Raw genomic sequence first — 15,371 nt, forward strand, 5'->3', positions numbered from 1 at the left:
ATACTATAAAAATTATGACAAATCACTCTGATTAACCAATACCCAATCTTGAAAGCTATTATCCAAGAGATCAACTCTATGAATGATCATATGCAAATTAAATGTCAAGAACAGAGAAATTCAAAATACATTGATCACCAATGAAGAAACAATATGAAAAAAATATACCCATCAAAGACAAATTTCGTCAAAAGAAAGACACGAAAATTATAAAGGAATGTTGAAAAAGAAGAGAGAGGCAAAAAGCTATAGCTGTATACTTGTATTACATAGTTCTAATTAAGGAAAAATTTATATATGTAAAGTTGATTTTGAAGTCTTAGATTTTAGAATTTCTTGCCAAGTCCAATAAGGAAAGGTTTTAAAGAACAAAAATTTTTAATAATATATTTTAAAAAAAATAATAAAAAGACGATTTTGTCTATTATAAAATCTTTTAATGAAGGGAAAAAAGTTCAAATCACTTTTATAAGGATCTTCACACTTTTAATATATTATAGATATAGATTATAGATATACTACTTGCGAGTTTGGGCCAGATTGTGTCATGCGGTTGGCCTAGTGTCTGTAAAGAATAGATAGGTCCAAATCTGAAAAATAAAAGAGGAAATTTGAATGTTTTCGACCATGTCATCATCTTCATATTCCAGGAACTCAATGGCCAGTATAGAAATCAAAACCCCTCCTCAAGGTGGAGGGTATGAAAGGACACCCAGCTTGCCCAAAATGTTGTAATATCTGCGAGGGGTTTGGTGAACAAGTTAGCCAATTGCAATGAAGATTGAACAAAAGAGAGGCCATCGAGAAATTTCTGCCAAACAAAATGACAATCGATTTCAACATGCTTCATTCTCTCATGGAATACGAAACTCTTCGTAATATGTATGGCTGCTTGACTACCAGAATAAAGAGGAACAGACAAACGAAATTGGAATAGACAGATCTTAGAAGAGGCATACTAACCAAGTAAGTTCAGCTACCACCCTTCGCATGGAATGATATTTTGCCTCTGCAAAGCTAAGGGAAATTGAAGTTTTTTTTTTCATAAAAGAGGAGAACCCTCAAGGAAAATGTAGAATCCATCCAGCGATGGACCGTCGCATGTTCTGTTCAGTTATTTTAATGTCTTTTTTAAAGGGACTTTTTGATCTTTTACCACCCGTTTATATACCTAGTTATATCCGACCAAAGCTCAGAAATTCATTATCCATCTACAACAACAAAATTAGGATTTTCTCTCTAAGATTAATCCTCAAGAACAAAATCCAAATCTTCTTCAAGAACTAAGAAATTCAAATTCTTCAAGTTCAAGAACTTCAAGAAACTCAACCTAAGTATGCATAGTGTTCATTCATGAACTCCTTTTGTCCATGAAGCCCAAGAATCTCTTTTCAAAGTTCAATTATATGGATTTCTTTATGAATTTCATGTTGGGTTGCTTTTGTTTATGTTGATAATGACCAATTGAATTCTAATCCACGTTGGGTGACAAATTTTATGTGAAATTGATTAGTATAAAGGTAGATTCATGTGGACTTATGATTAAACCCTTGGATGATGAAATTAGAGTTGAATCATGATGTTTATTTGTTATATAATGTTGTCTACATATACTATGCCTACCATGTGTTTGATTAAATGCCTATGTGAAGGAAAAAAAATGCTCAACTAGTATGATCTTATGAATTCCCCATTTATGTACAAGCTTATGCATCACATGTTTGATGAATTACCTCAATAAATGAATTATGGATTTCGATGTTGGTCATGTACTCAAGAAAATCATGCTTTGTCAGTTTCTTTCCATCGAGTCCTGGAGGTACTTGTTGATACAATGCTAAGTGTGTATCAAGAGATTCCAACCAACACAAGAACAACAAGATGAACAACAAAGTGCTAGTGAATCGAAAATGGCCACACACGGCTTCACTAGGCTTGCAACACTTGTTTGAACTAGAAAAGTGAGTTTAACAACAAGAACAACAAAGACAATATTGCTAGTGAATCGAAAGAGCCCCACACGGCTTCACTAGACTTTTATATTCAACAACACAATGTTAACGATATTTACAAAGAAAGAGATAGAAACTTGACACACAATATTCATTAATCTAAGAACCCTAACAAGAGAAAGGACCCTAAGACTAATAACTATCAATACCAAGTTCTTACTTGGACTAGGAGGAACTCAAAGAACCTCAAGAACTTAGTTTCTAGCCAAGATACAACACTAGTATCACTCTATTAGTGAGAATTTGGTTTTGGCCTCTCCAAATGATGAGAAAGAGAAGTAAAAAATTTACAAGTCTTTGTTTCTTGAATAATAGGAATGAACTAAAGCAAGACTAGCCCTATTACATGGCTTATATAGTCACTTAGAAAGGAGGGACAAAGACCAAATTACCCTTGGCATTTAAGTGGGTGGGTTTGGGGTGTCTTGGTGAGCCGATTTACATTTTATTAAATATAGGCGCTTAGATGGGCTCACAAGGGCCTCACACATGGCCAAGAATGTGAACAAGGCTTGGAGTCGTTGCAACTCATGTGCTTAGCTTCGTGTGAAAGGTCTCGAGCTAGGAATTCCCATATCATCCTCTCCATCTTGAAGAGAATTTGTCCTCAAATTCGGATCATTGCCATCGTACATCGTTTCCACCCGAGAGAGATCACACACGTTGAAAGTGTTGTGCACTTGGTATTCCGGAGGTAGATCAATCTTGTAGGCATTGTCATTGATCCTTTCTAATACTTGGAACGGGCCATCACCCTGTGGCATCAACTTAGCATTCCTTTGAGACGGGAATCTATCCTTCCTTAGGTGCACCCACACCCAATCTTTCGGTTCAAGAATGAGCTTTCTTCTTCCTTTGTTGGCTCACTTCGCAACTTCTTGGTTTTTCTTCTCCAACCGCAACCTCACTTTCTTATGTAGCTTTTTCATGGACTCGGCCCGTTTGCTTCTATCTAAGCTTATTACAAGATCACTTGGCAAAGGGGTTAAATCCAACGGGGTGAGGGGGTTGATGCCGTATACACACTCAAAGGGTGTCATCCCCGTTTTCGAGTGTATAACACGATTATAAGCAAACTCAATCAATGGTAAGTGCTCCTCCTAAGAAGTCATTTTTCCTTTAACCATGGACAGTAGCATAGACCCTAAGGTCCTATTTACTACTTTCGTTTGGCCATCAATTTGTGGGTAGCATGAAGTCGAAAACAACAACTTAGTACCGAGTCTACCCCACATGGACTTCCAAAAGTGGCTTAGGAATTTAGAATCCCTATCACTCACTATGGTACTCGGAACACCATGAAGTTTTACAACATTATTAACAAACAAAGAGGCTACGCTAGGCGCATCATCACATTTAGAACAAGGAATAAAGTGAGCCATCTTGGAAAACCAATCCACCACGACAAAAATACTATCCCGCCCCCTTCTAGTCCTCGGCAATCCCAACACGAAGTCCATTGATATGTCAAACCAAGGACGCAAAGGGGTGGACAATGGGGTGTAAAACCCGTGGGGTTGGAGCCGTGACTTGGCTCCTTTGCACTCAACACATTGGTCGCAAATCTGGGCCACATCCTTGTGCATTCTAGGCCAATAAAATTGTTCTTCCAAAGTTTCGAGGGTCTTCTCGACCCCAAAATGGCCTATTAGACCGCCTTTGTGTGCTTCCCTTATAAATAATTCTCTCCACGAACTTGAGGGAACACACAATCGTCTACCTTTAAACAAGTATCTATCAAATTTGGTATAGGGATGGGAACCCCTATCCGTAACCCACTTATCCCTTTTCAACTCTTCACTTTCCCTATAGATAGGAGCGAAGTGAGGGTTCTCGGGATATAAAGACTTGAGGCTTTCAAACCCCATCAACTTAGACGACAAAGTAGACACAAGCACATGTTTTTGGGATAAAGCATCGGCAACCACATTGTCTTTACCCTTCTTGTATTGAATAACATAAGGGAAAGTTTCAAGAAATTCAATCCATTTGTCATGCCGCCGGTTAAGCTTGTCTTGTGCCCGTAGATGCTTCAAGGATTCATGATCCGTTCGGATCACGAATTCTTTAGGCCACAAATAATATTGCCAAGTGGCCAAGGCTCTAATCAAGGCATACAACTCTAAATCGTAGGTAGAGTAGTTTAGAGTTGCTCCTTTGAGCTTTTCTCTAAAGTAGGCAATAGGCTTCAATTCTTGCATTAAAACCGCGCCTATGCCGACTTTGCTTGCATCACATTCGACCTCAAAAGTCTTGTCAAAATTCAGCAATTGTAGCAAAGGGGCCGAGATGAGCATAGCTTTCAAGTCCTCGAAGGCCTTAGCTTGTTCATCTCCCCACTTGAAAGGCCGATCCTTTTTAATCACTTCGGTCAAGGGGACGTCTATAAAAACTAGCCAACCCATGGAAGCTTCTCACTTCACCTACGGTTTTGGGAGTTGGCCAATTTTTAATGGCGTCAATCTTAGATTCATCCACTTCGACCCCTCTTGAGCTCACCACAAACCCAAGAAATACAACCTCATGGACACCAAATGAACACTTTTCTAGATTAGCATATAACTTCTCCTTTCGGAGGACATCAAACACACATTGTAAATGCTTTACATGCTTATCTAAGGACTTACTATACACCAATACATCATCAAAATAAACAACAACAAACTTTCCGATAAATGGCTTCATCACATGATTCATTAGCCTCATGAAAGTACTTGGACCGTTTGTTAGGCCGAATGGCATAACCATCCATTCATAGAGACCGAATTTGGTCTTGAAGGCGGTTTTTCATTCATCATCCGGTTGCATACGACTTTGGTGATAGCCACTCCTCAAATCAATTTTAGAAAACAAACACAAACCATTCAATTCGTCAAGCATATCATCTAACCTAGGAATAGGGTGATGATATTTTATCGTTATCTTGTTGATGGCTCGGCAATCAACGCACATACGCCAAGTCCCATCTTTCTTAGGAACTAGTAGCACTGGAACCGCACAAAGGCTCATACTCTCCTTGATATATCCTTTGTTGAGGAGTTTCTCAACTTGGCGTTGCAATTCCTTGGTATCCATCGGGTTGCTCCTATAAGATGGTTTGTTGGGCAATTGTGAACCCAGCACAAAATCTATTTGGTGCTCAATTCCTCAAAGTGGGGGCAATCCTTGCGGTAATTCCTTTGGAAGACATCCTCATAATCCTGCAAAACATGAGAAATAGGAGGAGAATAGAAATGTTAGTGGCGTTAATGTTAAAACAATGAGCCAAGAGGAGCATCAGAGTATCCTCGTCATGATCCACAAGTAATTCTTTCCTCCTAGCCATCATCACCACACTTCCTTACCCCTTAGAAATTAGGAGCCCCTTGGTTTCCCCTACTCCCTCACTCTCGGGTTCCCCTTTTTTTCCCTCACTCTCGGCCTTCTTTCCCTTTTCCCTCAATTCCTGCATCTTTTGGTATAATTCATTCACTTGGGAAGGCAATAATGGATGAAGAGCGACCTTTCAGCCATCCTTCTCAAGTGTATACCGATTGGACCTTCCATCATGTTTGGTCGACCTATCGTATTGCCAAGTCCTTCCTAACAACAAGTGACAAGCTTGTATTGGTATCTCATCACAAAGCACCTCGTCATGGTAGTTGGCTACCTTAAAACGTATCACACATTGCCTTGTGACCTTTAACTCGTCGCATTCATTCAACCATTGCAACTTGTAAGGACTAGTGTGAGGTGTAGTCGGCAATTTCAAAAAGTTCACTATTGCAACACTAACCACATTCGCACAACTTTCACTATCTATCACTATAGTACACACACTTCCCTTCACAAGACATTTAGTATGGAATAAATTCTCCCGTTGGCTAGGGTCATCTATCGCCTTACTAATCATGGCATGCCTCACTACAAAGTTTGGAACCACGCACTCCCCTTCTTGCGGATAAGCATCCTCACAATCATCATCATCATGTGGCTCATTTTCGGGTTTCTCTCCATCTTGAGGCTCAGCCTTATTCTCTTCTTTTTCAAGACCTACTTCCTCACCAAGGTAATACAATCTCTCTTCCCTTAGGATCACATTGCGCCGGTTTGGACATTCATTGGCTTTATGTCCCCAACCTTGGCACTTGAAACATTGGAACCCTTTAGGATGAGGATATTTGTGAGCTTCTTACCGGGGAGGAAATTTATGGACTGTTTTAGGCTCGGACAGCCTTGTAATGACGGGTTGGTCCTTGTTTTTGGGCCAACCCAAAGATGGTTGAACCATATATTTGCTCCTCGGCCAACCCGAGGTTGATGGTCCCTTTGCCTTGAACGACGACCTCTCTTTAAGCTCCCTTTCAATCTCAAGAGCTGCTTGGAAAATCTCTTCAACGGTATCAAACTTGTGAAGCGTCAAATAAGTGGAGATCTCTTTGTTCAACCCACACTTGAACCGAATGATGTCATGGCCAATTTGTTTCCCCCGATGATCAAGCTTCAACATGAGTTGTTGAAACTCGTCATAGTATTCCATAACACTTCGATTCCCTTGTCGCAAATTGTACAACCTAGCAAGCAAATCATGATGATAACTTTCGGGAAGATACCGTTGCCTCATTAGGTACCTCAACCGAAACCATGGTGGTGGTTGTCCCTCTACCAACTCGTTGCCGAACCGCTTGACGTATTCCCACCAAGTGTTAGCATATCCTTCAAAATGAGCTATGGCATAACAACTCTTCTTCTCCTCCGAGATATCATTCACTTGAAACACTTTATCACACGCCGACTCCCAAGCAAGGTACCCCTAGGGGTCACTTTCACCCTTAAAGATAGGTAGGCTCAATTTGATGGTATTGATGCCTACATCTCTCTCTAGGTATCGGTTTCCCCTTTCTCTATACCCTCGGTATCTTCTTGGATCCACACGACCTCCTCTCATCTCTTCCTCCCTCATGTAGGCATCGTCAAAGGCTCCATACCCTTCATAATCCTCTCTACCATATTCCTCAAGGTGGACGGGATGATTTTGGACATTTGGAACTTGATTCGAAGGAATTGGATTTTGTGAAGGTGGTGGTCTTTGGTTTAGTGGAGCTTGGAATGAGGGGTTCGGATTTTGTGGAGGCATTTGACGTCCGAGTACCTTTTGCAAAACTTGAGACATTTGGGAATGAGATGGTCGATTTAGAGGGTTATAAGTGGTTTGGCTTGCGGCATTTAGTGGAGCTAGTGAAGGATTTCGTAATTGTGGCCATGTTTTGGGAGTAACAGTGGCGGAGGAATTTCTATCATGTCCACTTGACGAAACATGTCGAGGAGTAGAAGGACGAGAGTTCCTTTGACTCTCCACTTGTTCTAACCTCTCACTAATAGTTTTCACTTCTCCCCTTATAGCTCCCACTTCCGTACTCAACCTTTCAAGAGCTCGGGTCATAGCCTCAAGAGTGACCCTTATATTCTTTATTTCATTAGAATCCACGGTTTGAGACGTGGTTCCCTCCATTATCAAGGTATCACCTACACAAGCAACAAATAAGTTAGTTTAAAATCCCTCTCCTCACTCACACTCTCTTGGTTCACTCACACTCTCCAAGTTCCACAAGAGTTGTAGATTGGCTAGGAACACGTGAATCCATAAGGTATGAGTATGCTCTTCCCAGAATGGATTCTTGTTTGAAACTCAAAGAATTCTCGTCGGACTAGAGCCAAGAGTTACAACGTATTCAAATGACAAAAGCACACAAACAAACGTTGACACAAACACAAGGCTTTAAGTGACTAATTGACAAACTAGTAGGAATGTACTAGTTTGTTAATTAGTTCTTAAGTCAATTAGAGGAAACTAGGAATCAATAATTAGAAACTAGAACATCCAAATTTGAGCTTAATTATCACGTGAACAGTAACTAGGGTGACATTGCAGCATGTCAATGGCCGCGGGTCCACATAAATAGTTCATCAACTTGAAGTCTTAGTCCCCTTAGATCTTTTGTAATGGATGACTTGTTATTAGGATGGAAAACATAAAGTGTTGTAACATTTTTCAAACCCCTTTTTTTTTTTCAAACTCAAAAGGTGATGTTTGACCTCACTAGTCCCACAAGACAAGGTTCCTTGTTTTAAGGAAAAGTGGTTGTCAAGTCTTGAAAAGGTGATGTTGGCAAGTCTTCTCACAAACAATTTTCAATTTTGCTTACAACCTTTTTGGATCTATTTATCTTTATAGAAATTAAGACATAAGATGAGGAGAAGTTTAGGATGAACACAACATCAATACCTTCAAGAACACAACAACAATACACCACAATGGTCACTTCCAAGTTTTTTTTTTCACAACACAATCTCTTTTTCATTAAGCTCAACTTTAGATTTAGACACCATTTGTGTTGATGAGAAAGAAACCAACACAAGAAACAACTAAACAAGTAAAACTTTTGTAGATCTACAACCAATTTTTTTTTACCCAAATGTTCAAGAACACACTTTTTGGTAAGAGCTTTCCAAGATTGTTTTTGTAAGAACAAAACCTAGCCTTGAGCTTTGATACCAAATGATACAATGCTAAGTGTGTATCAAGAGATTCCAACCAATACAAGAACAACAAGATGAACAACAAAGTGCTTGTGAATCGAAAATGGCCACACACGGCTTCACTAGGCTTGCAACACTTGTTTGAACTAGAAAAGTGAGTTTAACAACAAGAACAACAAAGAAAATATTGCTAGTGAATCGAAAGAGCCCCACACGGCTTCACTAGACTTTTATATTCAACAACACAATGTTAACAAGATTTACAAAGAAAGAGATAGAAATTTGACACACAATATTCATTAATCTAAGAACCCTAACAAGAGAAAGGACCCTAAGACTAATAAATATCAATATCAAGTTCTTACTTGGACCAAGAGGAACTCAAAGAACCTCAAGAACCTAGTTTCTAGCCAAGATACAACACTAGTATCACTCTACTAGTGAGAATTTGGTTTTGGCCTCTCCAAATGATGAGAAAGAGAAGTAAAAAATTTATAAGTTTTTGTTTCTTGAATAATAGGAATGAACTAAAGCAAGACTAGCCCTATTACATGGCTTCTATAGTCACTTAGAAAGGAGGGACAAAGACCAAATTACCCTTGGCATTTAAGTGGGTGGGTTTGGGGTATCTTGGTGGGCCTCTTTACATTTTATTAAATATAGGCCCTTAGATGGGCTCACAAGGGCCACACATGGCCAAGAATGTGAACAAGGCTTGGAGTCGTTGCAACTCACGTGCTTGGCTTTGTGTGAAAGATCTCGAGCTAGGAATTCCCGTATCACTTGTACCCGATAATTTAGCTGTATGCCTAGAGCCAGTGTCATATTTTCACGATATCCTCGGTCAAGCCATGATCCATAGAGCTCAGTCAGTCATGTGACTCAGGAAAGCTCAGTAATTCAGTAACCTCAATAATCTCACGAACTCCATTAGTTGTTAGATATCAGTAGTATTCCATCAGTTAACAGAATTCAGTAAACCCAGTCCATGTTCAGATCAGTTAATCATGTTCAGTGTCTATTCAGATGTGGGAGTAGAAATTAGTATCGAATGAACCCAAAGATGGGAACTCACCTGCCAGTAGAGGGTGTGATTCTTAGAAGTAATCCTTGCATTCCAGAACTACATAGCCAACGTAGGTTGAGACATCATACCTTCTAGTTGAGGATAGATGAGGTGGCTTAACCTGCTAGTTGAGGGTTCCCACCATTCTCATTGGAGTAACTTGCTAGTCGAGGGTCACTCACATGTTGTCCTTACCAGTGGCGCGGTATTGACACCCTTCCAATCAGGGCACAGATTGGACCCCAATTCAGCTATAATATGTTATTTAGGGCATGTCGGTTAGACGACTACTTCCTATAGTTTCATGTTACAGAATTCAGGACTGTCAGATACAGTCAACTCAGATATAGTACGGAGCTCAGCTAGTGCTATCAGATTCAGGACTGTCAGATATAGTCACCCGTGTTATCAGTTATCAGAACTCAGTCATTAGTTATGTTAGTTAACAGTAAACTCATGTTATCACGATTTCAGATATAGTTACTATGTATGCATACATGTATTCTCACGTTCATATTAGTCAGTTAGCCAGTATTGTTCATGCATGTGAACCCCATGCATTCAGCCTACCTCACATGCATACCAGTACATTCAAAGTACTGACACATTTACGTTATGGTGTCTTATACTATAGGTTCAGAGACACGAGCTCCAGAGCACCAGTAGATTCCAGTCTCAACAGTCAAAGTTAGTAGTGTGTCCTCATCTTTCGAGGACATGATCATTACTTTATTATCTCATTAATTAATTTATTAGTTGGAGTTAGTTGGGGACATGTCCCATCAACTCCTTATTCAGACAGTCTAGTTAGTTAGAGACTTTTCAGACTATCATGTTCAAACAGTTATTTTAGTTATTTTGGGTATTTCATACTCCATCCAGATATTATATTTTTATCAGTTATGTTACAATTTTGAACTTTATGGTTTTTTTTGTTCATGTTTTCGCATTATACAGTATATTATGCAGTATATGGGTACATATATCAGTCATGGGTTAGCTTGTGGTCTTTCGAGGTCATGAGCACCATGTAGCGTTCCGGGTACCAGATTCGGAGCGTTACACTTGGAGTTTAAGTTCTCATTTTTATGATTATTTACTTGCACCATGACCTTATGCTAAAATTGGATAATTTACTGTGAGATTTGGATAGGGCCTCGTCAAAAATATTTTCTTCCAGGAGCACAAGGCCATTGACCACTTGGTGAACAGTAGTCGCCGGGGCTACCTCGTTTTCTAAGGAAGCAGTAACCCCATGCATGTGGTCCGTCAGGTGCTGTAGGCCATCCTTTTGTTAAGAGTACATGCTCAAATTGTTATTTAAGAAACACTCCTACTCAAAATTAGAGAACCATTATTAGTACTTCAACAAATACTAATTTTCTGATCCATGTATAGTTAAGAAATTGTAATAGCTCGCATACAAAAATTATTTACTTTGATAAACACAGAGTTTGAAGCGAAAATTTTAAAAATTACAATGGTTTCATTAAATAGATATCTTAAAACATAAATACATCAAATCTAAATCGAGGATAAATGGTACATACCGGTACTTTCATGGGAGGTTTGAGCAATTTCCCTTTTTCGTACAATGATATCACGAGTGGTACCAAAGCCACAAAAAGACCTGACAGCATTGATGAAGGCATTGTAATTGTAGAAATTACCCTTTCCTTGACAGGCATTATCATTGCGATGCTTAAGAATCTGATCAAGCACAGAATTTGAGATTACACCGCTGATGTCCCCACCAGGACGAGGGCCAAGGGTAGGTGGCTTCGGAGTGGGACCAGAAGGACATTGGCTTTGACAATTTCCAGGACCACAATAGACATTAGTGTTATCACACCAGCCAAATTTATTGCAACAGAGTCCGGGGGCACGACGTGCATCTCCCGCCTGCTTACCACATTGTTCTGTCGAGACAGTTAGAAATAGGAGAGAAAATAGTAAAGAAAGAACTGTGAATTTACAAAGCTTCATTTTAATGAAGTAAAAGGTGATGGAAAGAAAGTGACAAAGTGGAAGGTACTTATAGGTACGGAAGGTGAGGGAGACATTGCTTAATTTCTCTATTAGTGGTTGTGAGGGAATGACTTTTTGACAAAATCAAATGTTGACTAAACAAAGGCTCTAAGCATCCGATCTCATAGTCCTCTGTCATATCTGGGCATGAGGCAACTATAGTAAGCGGCTGCTATAATATTATTACTAGAGCTACATAGCCCGTGTCAGCACGGGCCCAACACTATAAATATTTTTTAGTATTTAAATTCGATATTGATGAGATATAAATATAAATGTACACTTATTTAATTAAATATTATTAATTCTAATATATAAATAACTTATAATAATTAATTAGGGGTAATATAGTAAAAAAAAATTATTAATTCTAATATATAAATGACTTATAATAATTAATTAGGGGTAATGTAGTAAATCAAGAAGCAATTAGGGATAATATAGGCAGACATGTCATCTATTTTTTAATTAAATATTATTAATTTTTTAATAAATAAATGACTTATAATAATTAATTAGCGATGATATAATAAAATCACGGTTAAATCAGCTGAAACAAATGTCATAAATATCTATTTTTAAAATTAAATATTATTAATTCTACTATATAAATGACTTATAATAATTAATTAAGGGTAATATAATAAAAAAATATTATTAATTCTAATATATAAATGACTTATAATAATTAATTAGGGGTAATATAGTAAATTATGGAGCAATTAGAGGTAATATAGTAAAATGACTTATAATAATTAATTAGGGGTAATATAATAAAAAATATTATTAATTCTAATATATAAATGACTTATAAAAATTAATTAGGGGTAATATAGTAATTCACAGAGCAATTAGGGATAATATAGTAATTGATGAAGCGTTGATCGAAATCATAGGTAGACATGTCATCTATTTTTAATTAAATATTATTAATTTTTTAATACATAAATGAATTATAATAATTAATTAGGAATGATATAGTAAAATCACAGTTAAAGCAGCTGAAACAAACGTCATAAATATCTATTTTTTAATTAAATATTATTAATTCTAATGTATAAATGACTTATAATAATTAATTAGGGGTAATATAATAAAAAAAATAGTTAATTCTAATATATAAATGGCTTATAATAATTAATTAGGGGTAATATAGTAAATCACGGAGCAATCAGAGATAATATAGTAAATAACGAAGCAACTGATTTTTTAATTAAATATTATTAATTTTCAATACATAAATGACTTATAATAATTAATTAGGAATGATATAGTAAAATCACAGTTAAAGCAGCTGAAACAAACGTCATAAATATCTATTTTTTAATTAATTATTATTAATTCTAATATATAAATGACTTATAATAATTAATTAATTTTAATATATAAATGACTTATAATAGTTAATTAGGGGTAATATAATAAATCATTGAACAATTAGGGTTAATATAGGCAGATATGTCATCTATTTTTTAATTAAATATTATTAATTTTTTAATACATAAATGACTTATAATAATTAATTAGGGATGATATAATAAAATCACAGTTAAAGCAACTGAAACAAACGTCATAAATATCTACTTTTTTAATTAAATATTATTCATTCTAATATATAAATAACTTATAATAATTAATTTGGTGTAATATAATAAAAAATATTATTAATTCTAATATATAAATGACTAATAATAATTAATTAGGGGTAATATAGTAAATTACGAAGCAATTAAAGATAAAATGGTAAATAATAAAGAGCTAGTCGAAACCAGCTCTTCTGTAATATAGAAACTACTATTAATAAGAATGAAGAAGCAGACAACTCTTTGTGAAGAAGCAGACAACTCTTTGTGAAGAAGCAGACAACTCTTTGTCCTGCTTCTTCACTTGCTTTAGCTGCTCCGTGGTTTTATTATATTATTTCTAATTAATTATTTTAAGTCATTTATATATAAGAAAATTAATAATACTTAATTTAAAAAAAAAGTAAAATAGACATTTATGACATGTCTATTTCAGCCGCTTCAATCGTAGTGTTATTATATCACCTCAAATTAATTATTATAAGTCATATAGGTATTAAAAAATAATAATATTTAATAAATAATAAAATAGATATAAATGATAAATTAATTCTTGATGTTTTAAATTAATAGAAAATCTTATATGAGACTCATTTTAAGAAATTCACAAGTATGTTTGCTACATGATTTTACTATATTATTCCTAATTAATTATTGTAAGACATTTACATATAATAAAATTAATAATATTTAATAAAAAAAGGTAAATAGACATTTATGGCATGTCTACTTCAGCTGCTTCAACCGTAATTTTACTATATTGCCCCTAATTAATTATTATAAGTCATTTAGTTATTAGAAATAAAAATAAAATTGACATAAAATGATAAATTAATTCTTGATGTTTTAAATTAACATGACATCTTATATGAGACTTATTTAATTTTTTTTCACAAATATTTTCTAATAGTAATTTTGATATATCACTTGTAATTAGGTATTATAAGTCATTTAGGACATATTTACTTCATTGCTTCAATCATAAAATTCGGTTGACTCTCGAATTTATTTCAGTGCTACTTAAATTGGAATAGAAGAAAAAGTATTATAAATCATAATAATAAAATATTTAAATTATTTTAAGAATATAATTGACTATCAATGACACAAAAATTTGGATAAGGAGGGTAACATATATTATTTAAAAATTGCATAAAAATATTATAAATTACAATAGCTAACAATTTAAAATATTTAAAAACATCTTAAGAATCTGATTGATTATCTAAATTATATTTGTGTCACATAAATTTGGGATAGTTTGGGAATTTTATAATTTACATGTTTTATTGTTTTAGTTTAGTAATTTGTCGATCCAAATGATGCTTTCAAATTTAACATGTTTTGAAAATTTAGTACTTTATTTATTTTAATTTATTTACCTTATTTTGGCAAAATATTATATATTTAAAAATTATGCAAAAAAATAATTATAAGTCATAACTATTAGCATCTTATAACATTTTAAAAACATATAGTAAAAAATATGATTGACTTTTGAAATTTTAATAGTGTCACATAAATTGCGATAAAGCAAGTAACATAAATTATTTGAAATTACATTAAAAGATACTAAAATCATAAAGATTAACAACTTAAAATATTTTTAAAAATACATTAGTAAAAAAATTTGATTGATTCACTAAATTCTAAAATTGGGACAAAGCGAGTAACATAAATGACTAAATTACATAAAAGATACTATAAACCACAATGATTAACAACTTAAATTATTTAAAAATTTGTATTAATAAAAATTTGATTGACACTCCAAATGTTATTTGTGCTACATAAATTGAGATAACGTAAATAACATATGTTGGGCCCGTGCTAGCATGGGCTACAGTATCTAGTTTTCTCCTATATTAGAAGTCATAGTGAGCAGGCAGGAGATCGTCGACATGCCTGCTTGCTGACTTCTCCATAATTTTACTATATCACCCTTAATTAATTATTATATGTCATTTACTATCGAAAAAGTTTGGCTAACCGGCAAACAATAGATCAGCTGTTAGGCGCAGGCAAGCATAGCGAATCACATAGATAAGCCCCTACCTGCCAGCGCGCGGATGGATAGGGCGGGCGAAGCGCGAAGGTAAGCCTATCAAACATATCGGGGTGACCCGGCCCAACCCAGTCCACTTACAAAAATCGACCCGGGTT

General features: G+C 35.5%; 1 protein-coding gene across 1 annotated transcript; it reads right to left on the reverse strand.

Moving 5' to 3' along the window:
* Positions 1–287: 287 nt before the first annotated feature.
* LOC107845754 (endochitinase 4-like) lies at positions 288–11,754 on the reverse strand. The gene is made up of 2 exons (XM_016690233.2): positions 11,148–11,754; positions 288–738 (listed from the first exon to the last, which is right to left on the reverse strand). Exons 1-2 carry the CDS (start codon positions 11,581–11,583, stop codon positions 674–676), a joined length of 501 nt encoding a protein of 166 aa, XP_016545719.2. The 5' UTR covers positions 11,584–11,754; the 3' UTR covers positions 288–673.
* Between the last annotated feature and the right edge of the window lie 3,617 nt (positions 11,755–15,371).

This window comes from Capsicum annuum, chromosome 10 (genome assembly GCF_002878395.1).
Source record: "Capsicum annuum cultivar UCD-10X-F1 chromosome 10, UCD10Xv1.1, whole genome shotgun sequence".
Lineage (NCBI taxonomy): Eukaryota > Viridiplantae > Streptophyta > Magnoliopsida > Solanales > Solanaceae > Capsicum > Capsicum annuum.